Consider the following 16285-nt stretch of genomic DNA (forward strand, 5'->3'; position numbering starts at 1 on the left):
ACAATTGAAACGAAAGCGAGTTGTATGGAAGCAGCAGATGCTTGCTTCTCTCGATGCTAGCTGGTCAAAATTACGCGACTACTACAAGGAGACTGATAAAATGCGAGGGCATATCTATGCAGTTTGTACAATGCTGTCGCCGGATAATAGATTCCAATTCTTTCTTTCTGATGACTGGTCCGACGCTAAAGAGCTACGGGATCAGTATCGAGTAGCATTCCAGGATGCACTTACTCCAATCCAGGAACGTCTTGATAGTGCTAAGGGCCCGCAAGGGTCTTCTACATCGACACCAAGATCAGTTCTTCACAATCTTGTTCGAAGCCAGAAATCTATCCCCAAGTCAAAGCCGGTTGTTGATGAAATAACGCAGTATCTTGATGGCAGTAGGTTGAATCCTTCCGATCACTTATCTAATAGATACTAATGTTGATATAGATATAACTGATTCGGAGCCGCTCTCATTCTGGAAAGAGAATGAATCTCGTTTCCCAGCTATCGCTTCACTTGCACGGGATTATCTTGCAATCCCAGCAACGGGTGCTGGTGTGGAACGTCTGTTTAATACTGCGCGCGATATCTGCCATTATCGCCGCGGCTCTTTGAAATCGGGCACCATCGAAGAGCTAATGCTATACCTCTGTACATCTAAGTTTGACCTTGATGTACAGGAAGCGGAGGAATTGAAGCAGTTCTTTACTTCTAATGAGATCGACGCATTGATGGAAGAGAAGGATGAGACGCCGGATGATGTTGAGATTGATGAGATTAGTGATACTGAAGAACAGGGTGATCTATCTGGGGATTTGATAGATATTGATAACTACAGTCTTGACGGAGATGATGATGATGCTGCTGCACCACAATTACCGACTACTCATACTCAGCAGCGTACATCAGGGAGGAAGAGGATGCGAGTTGAGGATGATATGTATGAGCATTATTAATATAATTCAACCACCTAGCATCTATCACTTAATATCTTCTCAATCAATCATATAAGCTTATAAGAAGAAGATGGTTCATGTACGGCTTAGACGGTAATTGGAATACCCAAAAAAACCAGGGAAAAATGCATTACTTATGCAGCTGCGATACATTGGTATGTTTGTATTGTTTGATGAATAATGGGGGCCCATTATGGGCCGAAATGGGCCCTGTGGGCTTTCACTCTGGGCCCATAACCCACCGATGGGCTCGAAGGATGGGCCCAAAGCCCAACCCATTCGTGGGTTGGGTTGGGTTGGGCTATGGGCTTTGTGGGCTATGCAGAGGTCTAGATACCACCTGAAAAGCATTCGGTTAAAAGGAAAAGTTCCTATAACCTGCCATTGTTGTGATACTATGTTGTAATTTATCGCATTTACTGTGGCGTTCTGGGTGGTAGTGTCATGTCCCACACTCCCTGAGGAGGGTCGCAGGACTCGACATGGATCTACATGATCTATGCGAACATGCGGAACCTGTATTGAGAGTCATGCGACAAGGATCACGTGACCTCGCTTACCCTCACATGTGCTTCCGAGAGGTTTGGAGGGTTTGCTTACTCTCCGTGCCTGAGGCCACAACTTATTGGTGCCTCAGGCGCTACATTCCTAGTACTGGAGCAAGTACCTGGTAGCGAGTGCTTACTACTACTTGCTAGTTAGTAAGCACTCAGGGGTTTTATTGGAGGCCAAGCCCATGCTTGGCGCTGATGTAATACATTCTGCATTTAGCTAGTAATTAGTACTACCCAATGGAAACCATGCGATCCTAACAGAATCTCATCTGGTAGCATGTCTTGCTAAGGCCTTACCTCCTACGGTAAGCCGGAGGGAGGCAGCGGCATCCCCATAAGAGACCGCGCCTCCTCACCGGTTCCTGGGACCAACAAGTGTACCCAGGAAGCCAGGCAGCAGGCGAGGGCTTCGAGCAAGCCCCTGCTGCAAGGAATTTTCGATCCAGGGACCACGAAGCAGTGTGCGGTGGACCGCTCGTTAAGCCGGTACCAAGAACTTGCTGGCGGCGGTACACCAAGGGAAACGCTGCGAGAGGTCAAGGATCCGTATCCTTAGGGGCGAAGTGGGGGCCCCCAAGAAGCAGAGGCAGTTGGAAGAAGTCAGAGTAAGAAAGCCTCTGACAAGGAAGATACCGACTCGCCGAAACCCCAATTGGTCACTTGCCGCAATGGAAAATCAACCTTTTGAAGAGGAACAGCAGTTCCAGCAAGCGGAGGCAATGCCGCCGACAAGTCAGGCGGAGACGCCGGCAACGTTTAGGGCTCACCTGCCGCTATATATGCAGAGAGCCTTCGACCACTTGCCAGAACCGCTGCAAAGGATGGCCATCTTCCAGCAAGTAACCACCAACCCAGAGATGATGGCGGTGCAATACGAAGCCATCGTCATGATGTCTACAACGTATGGCCCGGGCCTCGGCCAGAGCCCGGGGGCCACAGGGCCAAAGTCCGGCCCTCACCCAGCGGAGATTGCTGGCCGCCTGAAGGACTTAGGTCAGCCGGCCAAGTACCAAGGCAACCAGAAAAGCAACGCTGCCAATCACTGGTTGTATGACGTCGATGACTACTTTATGCGCCGCCAAATGGTGAGCGGCCGAAGCGATGACGACGCGTACAAGCTGGCCTTCGCCGCGGGCTTGCTGACAGGAGACGCTCAGGTGAAGTGGAGAACGACCAACCAGCAGGTAGATGCGGGACTTGGAGAACGGATCACCACTTGGGCGGATTTCAAGGCTTGGATCCGGACTAAGTTCGAGCCAAAGACGGCAGAGTCGGACCGCTTGCGCGAGTACACGCACAAGCAACAGGGAAACGACTCCCTGTCTACGTACCACGCTGCCTTGTTGGAGCTGTCTCGCAACTTGTCGGAAAGCCCCTCGGAAAGAGGGTATATCCTGCAACTGGTATCGGGCCTGAACTCAACTCTCAGGGCAGAGTGGTTCAGGCAGCAGGGCCGACCTGAAGCAAATGCCGAGGAAGCAGTCAATCTCTTGCTAGAGCTCGAACGGAGTACCCAGGAAGCGTCTGGGTATGGCCGTCCCATACGGCATATTAAGGCCGGCCGGGCTCCCGCAAGCCCTGACGCCATGGACCTATCTGCCATGCAGGACACAAGGACTTGCTTCAAGTGTGGTAAGCCCGGACATCTCAAGAGAAACTGCAAGGTGAAGGGAAAAGGGCAGGGTCAGCAAGCTTAGGCGAGCTTGCTGACCCTCTCCCCAAGCCCCGCCGCCCCGACAAGCAGGGTACCGGGCTTAGCCAGGATGGAAGAGAGCGGGATACCCCGCGGGCTGTGATGAGGCTGAACGCCCTCGGAGAACATCTCAACTTCTTCGACGGCTCACTCTCTCGGCCCACGGCAACCGGACCCTCTGTCACTTGTCGTATGTTGTTAGACTGCGGGGCAAGCCACACGTTTGTATCGTTGAAGACTGCCCGGCGTCTAGGCGGCAAGTGGAAGAAGCGCGTGCCGTTGCCGGTGTCGCTGCCGAACGGCGAGACCCTACACACTCAGGGTACAATGGACCTGGAGATTCGCTTAGGCAAGTGGGCCGGCACAAAAAGGGTGTGGGCAGTCGACATTGAGGGGTACGATGTAGTGCTCGGTAACGACTTCCTATGCACGCACGACCCGAAGGTTAGCTTCCCGACAAGAAGAATGTGGCTCACTGACCATAAAGGAGAACACGAAGTACACGCGGTGGATGGCCGAGTACTGGATAGAGAAGAGAAAGGGACGTTGAACTTGCTATCAAAGAAGGACGTTCGACGAGCCCTGAAAAATAAGAATACCGAGTACGCGGTTTTCTACGCCGCGAAGAGCGAGGACAGTGACCAGTCCACCGAGGACCTTCGCCTAGCGAAGTTGCTCAAAAAGTACGCGGATGTCTTCGCGGACGACTTGCCAACAGACCTGCCCCCCAAGCGGAACATTGTTCACCACATCGACACAGGCACGGCTGACCCAGTGAACGTCAACGCATACCCCCTATCCCACGAGAAGCTCGAAGAGCTGAGGAAGCAAGTGAAAGACTTGCTGGATAGAGGGTTGATCCAGGTGTTAGCGAGCCCCTTGGGCTTCCCGGTGGTCTTCGTCAAGAAGCCGGGAGGGGAATGGAGAATGTGTATCGACTACCGAGGCCTTAACGAACTCACTGCCAAGAACGGGTACCCCATTCCAAGAATCCAGGACTTGTTGGACATCGTCGGCCAAGCCAGATACCTGTTGAAGATTGACTTGGTGGCTGGGTATTGGTAGGTTCGGATGGCAGAGGAAGCGACACCGAAGACGGCATTCAACACGATATGGGGGAAGTATGAGTGGAAAGCGATGCCTTTCGGACTCTGCAATGCGCCGGCCACTTTCCAGACCTTGATGAATGAGACACTCCGCCCCTACCTGGGCAAGTCGGTAGTGGTATACCTGGACGATATCTTAGTATACTCGAGGACACTGGAAGAGCATTATACTCACTTGGAGGAAGTCCTGCAGTGCTTACGCGAGCAGAAGCTCTTTGCCAAACCGAAAAAGTGCGTATTCGTCACCAAGGAGCTCGAATTCTGTGGCCACGTTATCGGAGACGGCAAGGTCCATGCCGTTACAATGAAACTGGACGTCATCAAGGAGTGGCCACGGCCAACAAACGTCAACGAAGTCCGCCGCTTCCTAGGTTTAGCCACCTACTACCGACGCTTCGTCAAAGACTTCGCGAAGATAGCGGTGGCTCTGCACAACCTAACCAAGGAGGCCGACGAAGAACTGCGTAAGCAGAAGTTTAGACCTATCACTTGGACCGAGCAATGCGAAGTGGCTTTCATACGCTTGAAGGAGGCGCTTGTCAACGCCCCGGTACTTGTCCAACCCGACCGGGCCAAGCCATTCACTATAGAGACCGACGCCTCCGAATGGGCGATCGGCTTCGTGCTCTGCCAAGTGGGGGATGACGGGAAGATGCACCCCGTCGCCTTCGACGGCCGCAAGTTGAAAGGTGCAGAGTTGAACTACCCAGTCCACGAGAAAGAGCTTCTCGCGATCAAGGAAGCTCTCCGGACTTGGGATAGGTACTTGGAGAATGGAACAAGGACCACTATCATTACCGACCACGAAGGCCTCCAATACCTCACCACCACGCGAGCATATAGTAAGAGACTTGCTCGCTGGATCGACGAGTTCCAGGCATACGACCTCGAGCTTCGGTACCGGAAAGGAGAAGAAGCGGTCGTCCCCGACGCCATTAGCCGGCGCCCTGACTTTCTCGGAGAGGGACCAGCTAATGTGGCCCAGGGAGCACCCACTTGGGGGAGATTGAACTTGATGAAAAAGGTGGGCGGATTCGACGAAGTGGAATGGTACGCCGCTACCATCCAATACTTGTCGGCCGGCAGCTTGCCGGACGATAAGTCACTCCGCCGAGAAGTTATGCGTTGGGCAGGCAAGCTAGCGATACACGAGTCGCCCTTGCCGACGGCCGCAACGCAGGAGGAGAATACCAGACTAACTTACCTACATGGGGACGGATCCTCCGCCCCATACCTAGAGCCACCCTTCCGGAAGGACTTTCTGGAGAGGATGCATAGGGAATATGGACACTTGGGCCACCCAGGACTGCGTGGAGTGCTCCGCACCCGCGCTTGGTGGCCCGGCATACGGCAGGATACGGAAGAGGTGGTGCACCTCTGTCCGAACTGCCAAGTGTCAAGATCGAGAAACGAGAGCTTCGAGCGAGAGGCGTCTCAGTACCTAGCAAGCGCAGGTATCAAACCATTTGAAAGGTGGGGGATCGACCTCATCGGCTTGCTGCCCACGACACCAAGCGGCAACCGGTGGATCATCACGGCGATCGACTACGCCACCGGTTGGCCACTTGCGAAGGCCTTGCCAGAAGCGACAGAGGAAGCTGTCGCTGAGTTCCTCCACGACGACATTTTCACGGTATACGGTGCACCTGCGGAGTTCCTGACAGATAATGGCGCCAACTTGCTCGCCACCTCCGTGCAGTACTTCATCAAGTTGATCAACGCGAAGCACCGGACGACCACGCCATACCACCCGCGGACGAACGGGAAGGTGGAGAACCTCAACGGCTTGCTGGGACGGATGCTCACGAAGTATTGCATGGGTAAGCCTACCAGAGTATGGGACCTGTACTTGGCACAAGCCCTATTCGCCACAAGGGTGAGGGAACATGCCACGTCGGGCAAGAGTTCCTTCTACTTGGTATACGGAACCCATCCACGCTTGCCGGGGGACACCGAGCCGGTGACCTCGGCTCGAGACCCAGCGGAGCTAGACAGCAAGATCATGGCCGTCAATCACGCAAGAGCCGAGGCCAACGAGAAGTTGTTGTATAAAGCCATCCGGGCGCAGAAAATTCACGACGAGAAAGTAACCACTTGCCCACTGCAACCGGGCAAGTGGGTATTGGTCCGGAATGAGGCAAAGCAGAAGTTCGAATCACAATGGTTCGGGCCGTATAAGATTCTGAAAGCTCACCCACTCGGCACGTATGCACTCGCTGAGCCGGGTGGCCGGGTGCTGAGGAACTTGGTGAACGGTCGCCGCCTTGTCGACGCCTTCGTCGATAACCCCAACCAGTTGTGGACGTCGTCGGGCGGTAAGCATCGGCTTCGGCGAAAAGGTGTAGACATTCGCCATCCACTTGACGGAGGCGAAGTGATCGATAGGGACTCCGACGAACCGCCTAGCTACCATGAATTAGCCACGATTTCCCGGGCTGAATGGGACACATTGGAGCGTTCAGGGGTACGCTCACGCTTGGTGGGAAGGGAAGAAGCACTTCGACATATCGCAGCGAAAGCGAGGAAGCAACCGCTAGCCGCTAAAGCGACGAAAAGAACGGCACCTGCGCCGGAAGCAAAGGATATGGCACACGCGCCGGATGAAACATGGCCGCAAGCGGCTAGGATACCCACTCAACAACAAGTGGAAGAGACCCAGAGGAACGGTCTAGAACACACAGCCCCTACCCACAGAGAGGTAGAGGAGGACTATCCGCCCACTCAGGAAGAAGTGGAGGAGTACCGGCAAGTAGACCGGAGGACTACCAGGAAGAGGTAGAAGAGTCCCAACAAGTGGACTGGATACCTACCCAGGAAGAGGTAGAAGAGGTTCCACGAGAGAACCTAGAGAGCGACGACACCGCTGAAAAGGATGGCCAAGGAGATCAGCAGATGGAGGACGCTCCGACAATGCAACAAGCATCTCCATACCTTTTCCGCAGGCCGCGTCGATACGCAATGGATTCACAATAAGTGAAGGTTCCGCTGCCGCAACAAGTACGCGAGCAAGCGAAGACTCCCGCAATACTACGAAGAACAATCTACAAGGGACTACGAAGAAGTCATTGATTAGAACAAGTGTTTTGTATTCGGCAAGTACTACTTAGAGGTCAACAAACTAGAGGTCAGCAACATGTTCAGCCCAAACAGCATCCACCTCCTCTTCACCAACAGCCCGCTCCATCGCTTCCTGACCACGAAGTGACTCCAACCCACGCAAATCCCGACGAACAAGATCAACATTTACCTGCATCTGCGCTATCTCCTCCGTCAAACGACGCTCCATCTGCAACCGTACATGGGGGGGGGGCTTCAAAAAGTTCACGGGTAAGTACACTGCGCCAACGGGGGGTAATAGGTTCACTTTCCTGCAACACTTCCTCACGAGACTCAACACGGGGGCGAAGGGGCAAGTCGGGGGCGGAGGGGGAGGTACGGGGACGTTTGCGGGACGACAAGCGGTTAGACACAGAGTTGAAGAAGCGGGAAGCAGCAGAACGAGGGGCAGAGGGAGGAGCGGAGGAAGGGGTAGTGGGCTGGGCGGGGGACTTACTAGTGGGAGTGACCGCTGGGTACTGGAACTCGGGGGAGTGCACACGAAGCGCGTCCAGTGCCCAGGCAGGGGTGTCAACGCGCAAGGAGCAAGCACGAGCCACACCTGCGAAGTGACAACACATGCAGGAACCCAGGCTGACCACAGTGCTCTTGCTCGGGCTTTCACGGAAAGCTACGACCCGGCAAGAAGCAAAGCAGCCAGCACTGCGTCGGCACCGAGTACACTCCTCCCCGGAGGGAGCAGCGACACCGATGCACTGGCCAATGACGGCCACCTGATGGTTGTGGGATGTAACCGCGCGAAGCTGGAAAACTCCATCAGCTTGGGGCCAATCCACTTCACCTCCGATCCTCTCCCACTCCTCCTGCAACGCGGCCAACATACCTCTCACTTCCTCAGGTAGAACCGGTTGCAGGGCATCATCGAGGCCCGTAGGCAACTCGGTGGCATCCTCAGCGTCAAGATTGACGAAGCGAGGGGAGGGAGACGGGCCGGCTAAAGAAAGTTAGCAAGTGGGGCAACAAGCGAGGATGGGGGAGGGATGAGACTTACCAGAAGACTGCGAGGCTCCCGCAGAGGAGGTCTCCATGTCAGGCGAGTCTTGCGGCACCGACAAAGGAGACGAAGCGCCAAGCGACCGGAGGTCCATGGTGTTTCCCTCTGAGTTCTCATCTGGCACGGCGAGAGGGTCAGGCGAGGGACCAGCAGGTGAATTCACGGCTGGGAACGACATTGTTACTGTGACAAAGTGACGTGTTAGTACCTGACAAGAACGACAACAAGCGAGACACGGGATAGATCACTTACCAACAAGTTGTTCAATGTCGTCAAAGAGTGGAATAGGAAGCAAGACTGGGGAGAAAAGAGGAGAAGAAATATTTGAGGGGAAAAGATGGGGGTATTTATACTCAGAAGGCTTGCTTGCCTACAATGCCTAAGCGAGCAAGAACAAAGGATTGATTGTTTGCTTAGAATACCCGAGCAAGCAAGAACAAAGGAGACAAAGTGAGGCCACACAAAGGAGCCTTTTCACTGCCTACCGGGCAAGTCTTTGTCGGCCTTTGTTGGATCTCTCATCTTGCTGGGTCTTTTTATACTGCCTATTCGGGAAGTCTGGATAGCTTCATTTTTGCAGCTTCCGGGGCGGTAAGCTAGATCTGGTGGGGAGGGATGTGCTTCCGAGAGGTTTGGAGGGTTTGCTTACTCTCCGTGCCTGAGGCCACAACTTATTGGTGCCTCAGGCGCTACATTCCTAGTACTGGAGCAAGTACCTGGTAGCGAGTGCTTACTACTACTTGCTAGTTAGTAAGCACTCAGGGGTTTTATTGGAGGCCAAGCCCATGCTTGGCGCTGATGTAATACATTCTGCATTTAGCTAGTAATTAGTACTACCCAATGGAAACCATGCGATCCTAACAGAATCTCACTGAGTGAGGTTCACCGTCAGGTGACTTGTTCGGCGCTAGGACACAGGACTCGATTGGCAGCAACAGTCATGAGTAGGGTGAGATTAGCATCTCCCACGATCTTACTAGACCCGAGCCCATACACTTAGATTAAGTCTAGGACGCGATAACCAGCCTCATTCCCCCCATTCCGCCGTTTTGAGCAAAGCAATGGAAAATGCGAGACCGTAGTCTGTTGCTGCTATGGCGAAACCAATTTATGGTTTTCTAGCATAGCAATGTCTTTTCTTGAGGCCCGCAGCTTTGAAATGGCCCCCAGCTCCAGGAACGGTAACCATAAAAGGCATAGCGTGTTTCGAAAGAGGGTTCGAAAAAGAACCTCTGTGTGCAAATGGTGGAACTGAGTTCGATCCTTCCTGTACATCTAGGAAAAAACCAAAAAGGAGGAGCACAAGATAAATCGAAGCATCTTGGGATTACCTGACCGGACCATGGGGATGACCACGAGAAGCCAGCGGGTGGGGCTGAACCCCCAGCTTCCAAACCCCCCAACCCGTCGCCCATCTCCCACCCCCGAAGCCGCAAACCCCGCAATCTCACTCGAATACCCCAACGTTGAGGACTTTTTTCTTGCCGAGGTTGATTCTCACGTCGAGGATGATTCTCACGTCGAGGATGATTCTCACGTCGAGGATGATTCTCACGTCGAGGATGATTCTCACGGTGAGGATTACTTTCTCGTCTTAATGACCTACGACTACTCAACCATCACAGCCCGAGCTCGTTTGTTCTAAGGAATAGTGCTTGCTGGGGCCACTCCGCTCCAACTGGCCCAAAATGGCTTTTATTACCGACCTTCAGGAGTCAGCAATGTGGCATGCTGTTTTGCCTGCCAATCGACCAAGCACTTATCCACCTTCCAATGCACCCGGTTCGAGGAAGTGCAACAACTACACGAGGAAGACTGCATATAGCAGATAATCTCGTGCGATTTGAAACACCATCTCGGAACTCCCAACAAACCCTCCTCAACCACCGCATTCTCATCCTCTAAGCGGTCAACTCCTACCGCCAATTCCAGTACACAAACTACAGACGACTCCAGTACAAAGTCTCAAACTCAATCCGCGCCGATTACATTTACTACAGTGAAGGAACGGTTGAACAACGCGGACTGCCGTTCCAATCCGCTACCCGCCATAATAGACCAAGAGCCTCAACAACCTCCAACAGCCCACTCTCCCCAGCTTCATCAAACGATACCGTCCATCACTTCCTCGCCCCAAAACCAACAAACCTATGCTTCCGTCCTCCAGCGACCTGTCACATCCATACCGCAACCGACTTCTCCAGTGCAAGAACCTTTTCTTGCCGCCAAACCTATACTCACAATTGAAGATCTTCATCTCCGTTTTCACAATAAACCGTCACCGTTCCAGCTCGAGAATAAGACAAGCCAACGCTCAGTCAAACGAACTCGGAATAAAACCGCATGTGTCACACATACTTTGTCCAGATTCTTAGCCTCTGCTTTGCCCGCGTTCTCACGGTTGCTAACAGAGATGCAGCCAAAATCGGATACGTCGTATCCGTCTCATCCGCAATTCCACTATAGCCGCGCCATGAGGGCAGCCTAACAATGGAAACGGCAATGGGCCACGATAGGCCGTGACGAGGCTCTAAGTTCATGTCAGAAAGTGGATCAATCCATATGTACATACCCGGATATATAGTCGTCGTATACTGCATATCGCTTTGCGAGGGATCAATGTAATGAATACTACTACTACTACTTCCTGTACATCTGGACTCAAGCACCGGGACAATAGGAATGTTATATCACCAGCAACTTTTGTCCCGACTAACTATATCATTAAATGACCTTAAACCTCGACCATACCCCGAAGCTCATATGAAAGTTCACGAAAAACACATATCTTTGCGCGAAACTAATTTTTGAAATTGCACCACAACGCCGAGGGCTACAGCTCTCATTTTAATTGCAAGTTAATTGTAACTTCCGACTCTATCTCCTGACCCTAATTTCGTATTGGTGAAAGGCATGGCAGCGCCAGGGAGCCAATGGTCGCCCCTTTCAGGGGGCCGTGAAATCTCTGCACGAAACACCAATGAGCGCATATTGGACGCCAATTACGACGTGCGCCAGTTGCTGAATCATATCAGCAGTAATAACTCCGTCAAAGTCCCGAAACCAGTGTTGGAATAGCTCAAATCGATTCAGGAGCTCACTGCAGACCTGATTAAGAACCCAATCGGTCAGGACTGGAAGCAGCAATTTGAGCAGCTGCGCCAGGAGACTAGCAAAATTAAACAGGACATCCATGCAGTAAGGATTGCTTCTTCGAATGCCAATGTTAATGCCAATGGCAAGCCCAGCGGATCAAATCTGATCCGCTCGTATGTTGATGCCGTCAAAGATGCCCCGCCGCCGACGCACTTTTTGTCCAGCCATGGATCGGCATCGATCAACCCCGCATCGCCATCCGATCTCCTCCAGGACCGTCAAATCATTGTCAAACTGGGTGATTCCGACGGCATTAAGCACTTCCTCACGCGAACGCCGGCCGAGATCACGAAGCTCGCCGAGAAGGCCCGAGTAAAAGCGGCAAAGGCCACGTACGGGATAACAGTCGCATCCGCCAAATTTGTTGGTGCCAAGCAATTGAAATCGGGGGATGTCTCGCTGAGCCTTCGTACTGCGAAGGAGGCAGAGATTATACGATGTCACCGTGCTTGCTGGGTAAAGCATTTGTGGAAGGGATCGGAAGTGCGTTTGCCGAGCTGGGGGGTAGTCGTACATGATGTCAATGTACGGTCTCTCGGGATTAATAGAGCTGCTGGACTCAATGGGCAAGGCCGGAAGCAGGGGATCATTAAGCAGCTGCTTACTGAGATCCTGTTCCACTGGGGAGACGATGCAGAGATTACCCAGATCTCGTGGCTAGTCCTCCCAGAAGGGAAAAAGTCAGGCTCAATGATCGTTGAATTCACCTCACCGCATACTGCGAACAAATCAATCAACAATGGAACACTTTGGGATTCAGAGGTGCTTACCACGGTCCTGTACGACCGGGCTGCGCGTATTCGCCAATGCCATAAATGTCAAAAGTTTGGACACATAGGAAACACCTGTTCTAACGAAACTAAGTGTGTCTTTTGCGCCGAGAAGCATCATTCTCGAGACTGCCAGCGTAAGAGGGATGCAACTCTTAGTGAACGAAAGTGCGCCAATTGCGGGGGCGCACACAACGGATGGTCGAAGCGGTGCCCCGACTTCATCAGAGAGATTGAGAGGGTGCAGGCTCTTGCACAGGCGAGAGAGCGGTACCACCGGGTGCCGGCATACCTCTCGATGGCCGCCGGAAGGACGCCAGCGGCCACCACAGTGGGACCCGGGAGTTCAGGAGGTAGCGGCTCCTGGACCCCCACCGAGGAAAGCTTTAGGGAGGGAGGACGAAGCCTAACAAAGGCATCAAATGGAGCAATAAGCTCAGGCCAACCGGCGAGCAGCAAGGAAGGGCCAGCATCGGAGGATACCGAGATGCAGGAGGCCCAAGAACCCCAGCCAAAGGATACAATACCTACCTTTACAGTTGGCAGTACCGAGGCAAGTGCAATTAGAGAGTCGATTCGCCAGTCGGCACAGAGGCCGGCAAGGGAGTTGATCGTTCAATTCACGCACCGGCGATGACAGCACCGGCAGTAACACGCTCGGAACCTCCAAGGCGCAGGGCACCGAGCCGGGCATCAACGTCATCGTCGACGACAACCAGGAGCAAGGGCCTGATCAGATCTATGCTTGACACAGGTGTAGCACAGAAGCGAGCAAGAGACGAAGTATACGTTCTCGAAGATGAAGAAGCAGTACTACCAAGCACGCCTTCGTCATCAGCACCAGTGGCATCAGCCAGTGAATACCAGCCATCAGTGCTATCCCGTACTAGCGGGAACGCACGAAGGGCCAGAAAGTGTAGTACCACCGGCAGAAAAAGTTCCACAGGGAAAGAGAACGCTATCTTTAAGAACAACACAACAACATATACACTAGGCCCTCGGGGCAAGAACAAGCGCATCTTCGACGACCAGGTCAACCTCACAATGTCAGCCCCCTCGGTGAAGTTTACCAATAGGGCTGACATTCAGGAGGAGAGAAGAACCCGACAATTCACCAAGAAGCACACCGAGACGCCAGTTGTCAATGAATAATATACCGTTCACCATCATCCAATACAACACGCACCGGTCGAGGGATGTCGTCATAGCAGACTTCTTGGCGAAGCCAGAGGTCTCAAAGGCAGACATTATTGCAGTGCAAGAACCATGGGAAAACCCATACAATGACACAACGTACCACCCGTTGAAGCAGACCCATGAATTGCTCTTCCCGTCTAGCGCGGAGACCGGCGGAGGGAGAGCAAGAGTGTGTATATATATCTCCAAGAGAATAGGCACCAACTGGACGCACTATGCACATAGTGAAGTCTGCCAGGAAGTGAGGATCCAAACCGGCCTTGGCGAGATCTGCTTCGACAACATTTATAACGAGTGTGGTACCACCGGCACTGTGGACCTGCTTAGTATAGTGTTGGAAGGTAGTAGAAAACATACCATGATTGCCGGCGATTTCAATCTCCACCACCCCGCCTGGGGAGGCATTGAAGCTATATAGGATGCAGATTCTGACAGGCTAATTGAGCTCTGTGACGAAGCAGACCTCGATCTGTGGCTGGAACCTGGCGCGATCACGAGGGACCAGAACGGGGAGCAGACAACGATTGATCTGTTCTTCGGTACGCCGGATCTCACTGAGAGATTAGTGGTGTGCGAGCTGGCCCTAGCTTGTCATGCAGATTCAGATCACCTGCCGATCCGTGTACTGATCGACATAGACACACCTACAAAGCCGGCGGAGGCGCAGAGACGAAGGCTTTGGAAGGCCGTGGACACTGAGAAATCAAGAAGCCGCACTGGAGAGCCACAAAAACATTTACGAAGACGTTGCTTGCGATGACCACGGTCGTACTAGCATGATTTTCACAGATGGAAGCGGGTTTGCAGGGCATATTGGCGCATCAACAGCCAGTTATTACCCGGGGATAACGTCACAGAGACGATATCTTGGAACGGACTCCCAGTCTACAGTGTACGCTGCCGAACTCAGCGGCATCGAGATGGCACTCGCCAAAACCAGAAAGGAACAGGCTCGAGAAGTGATTATTTTCTCCGACAGCCAAGCTGCCATCCAGGCAGTTCGAAACCCACAGCGACCGTCTGGCCAGTACGTACTCACACACATATATAATCACGTACGGGCCATCCGGTCGCAAAGCCAGCTAACCAAAGTCACTATCAGGTGGATCCCTGTATACGTTGGTGTGGACGGCAATGAATTTGCCGATGGAGAAGCAAAAAGTGCAGCGCTTCTTGGTGCGGGGATGGGAGTTGCGACCGGGCCGGATAATCGCGATAATCCGTCTCGCCGCAGCTGCGGCGGTACGCCAGCGAATCAGAGAGCGATGGGAGAAGCAGTGGGGAAGACGCTGCGGCTGTATGAGGCCGGTCGAAGCCACAACATGAAATTCCGATCCAGATGCGTACAACGAGAATTGGACTTTGACACTTCTTGTTCAAAATCAAGGCAGCAGAAACAGACCGATGCAGTTGTGACTAAGACTCACAAACACCAAGGCATGTTTCGATGCAGTGCCCGAGATATATCATCCCGCGCACAAAACTGTGGGAGCAACTGGACAGAATTGGGATCGGATTCAAAGAGGCAGACTGTGACAAGATGATGTCTCACCCGCAGGCCACCCGCTACATGGTCAACTTTATGCACCGAACAGGTCTCCTCCAACAGGTTGAACACGTGGGATCTTAGGACGCGACGACGACGAACCAACAGGGCTTCTAGCAATGGATCTAGGTGTGAAGACGATGGGCATTAGCTAATGGAGAGAAACACAGCAATAGTCGACAAACATGCCAATCAACTGCCCACGACAGCGTCATCATGAATTGAAACTGAGGTTTGTTGGGGGGGGGGGGGGGGGCGGGCGTATACAGAGGAGAGAAAGTGAGAGAGAAGTGAGAGAGGAGGGAGAGAGGAGGGAGATGGAGGGTACACTCCATCCAATCATTATGTATTTCTCATGTATGGGTATGGGTTTGTGGGCTACAGGAATGCGCTGATTCCGCACTCTTTAGGATCAGCATCTGTATGGTCTCTGGGAGAGATTCAGCTCTGCGTTAGGCTTCGAGTTCTTACTTCGGTTGGATGAAGCGCCTGCATAGGCATATGCTACTAATACTACAACAGACGACTTGAACTTTGATTGATTGATTGATTGATATTAGCACTATTGGTTCTATCTAAGGATAGCTAGGTAGAATGAGTGGATGACTGATATATATATATATATACCATATCAAATAGCAAGCAAAAAATTGTTGAAATCCCAAGTTAATTCACCATAATTAACATGCCTTTGGTTTTGGATTTGTCATGAGCTTGTTCAACGCTAAACCCTAATTGATTTCATGCATATGTTGCTTCTTCTGCAACGTGTCCCTTCTGCATTTCCTACAGGCCAAAGAACTCAAGACTCCTACGGAATCGAGACTAGCGGCGTTAATGCAGTTTGACGCCTCTATCAACTATTCCACCACACGAATTCGAGGATACTGAAATCATGACTCGAGGATTCCAATTCAGACTGACTCTTACACCTCGTCGCCTTCATCAATCCATGTACGAACCATGAAAACATGGAAGAATACAGCGCTTAGGAATGACACCGCTCATTGCCTACAATTTCTTCTGATTCTCATCACAAAAAGCAATTGTCATGGAAAGACATAGATGACTCTAAAAAGGGAGAGGAAAGGTATAAATATGGCTCCATTTCCATGTATGAAGCGATTAGACATTACTACAATTTACTTTTGACACCTTTGTGAAAGATTCCAAAAATCCGTTATTACATGCTGTTTAGTATACTT

At 52.3% G+C, this 16285-nt stretch overlaps 1 protein-coding gene across 1 annotated transcript; it reads left to right on the forward strand.

The window, feature by feature from the left end:
* Nucleotides 1-9753: 9753 nt before the first annotated feature.
* N7455_003949 (uncharacterized protein) lies at nt 9754-10056 on the forward strand (the record flags this gene model as incomplete). Its single annotated transcript, XM_065604644.1, has 1 exon — nt 9754-10056. One exon carries the CDS (start codon nt 9754-9756, stop codon nt 10054-10056), a length of 303 nt encoding a protein of 100 aa, XP_065461544.1.
* Nucleotides 10057-16285: the final 6229 nt, after the last annotated feature.

This window comes from Penicillium solitum (genome assembly GCF_028829755.1).
Source record: "Penicillium solitum strain IBT 25940 chromosome Unknown utg000003l_segment0_segment0, whole genome shotgun sequence".
Classification (NCBI taxonomy): domain Eukaryota; kingdom Fungi; phylum Ascomycota; class Eurotiomycetes; order Eurotiales; family Aspergillaceae; genus Penicillium; species Penicillium solitum.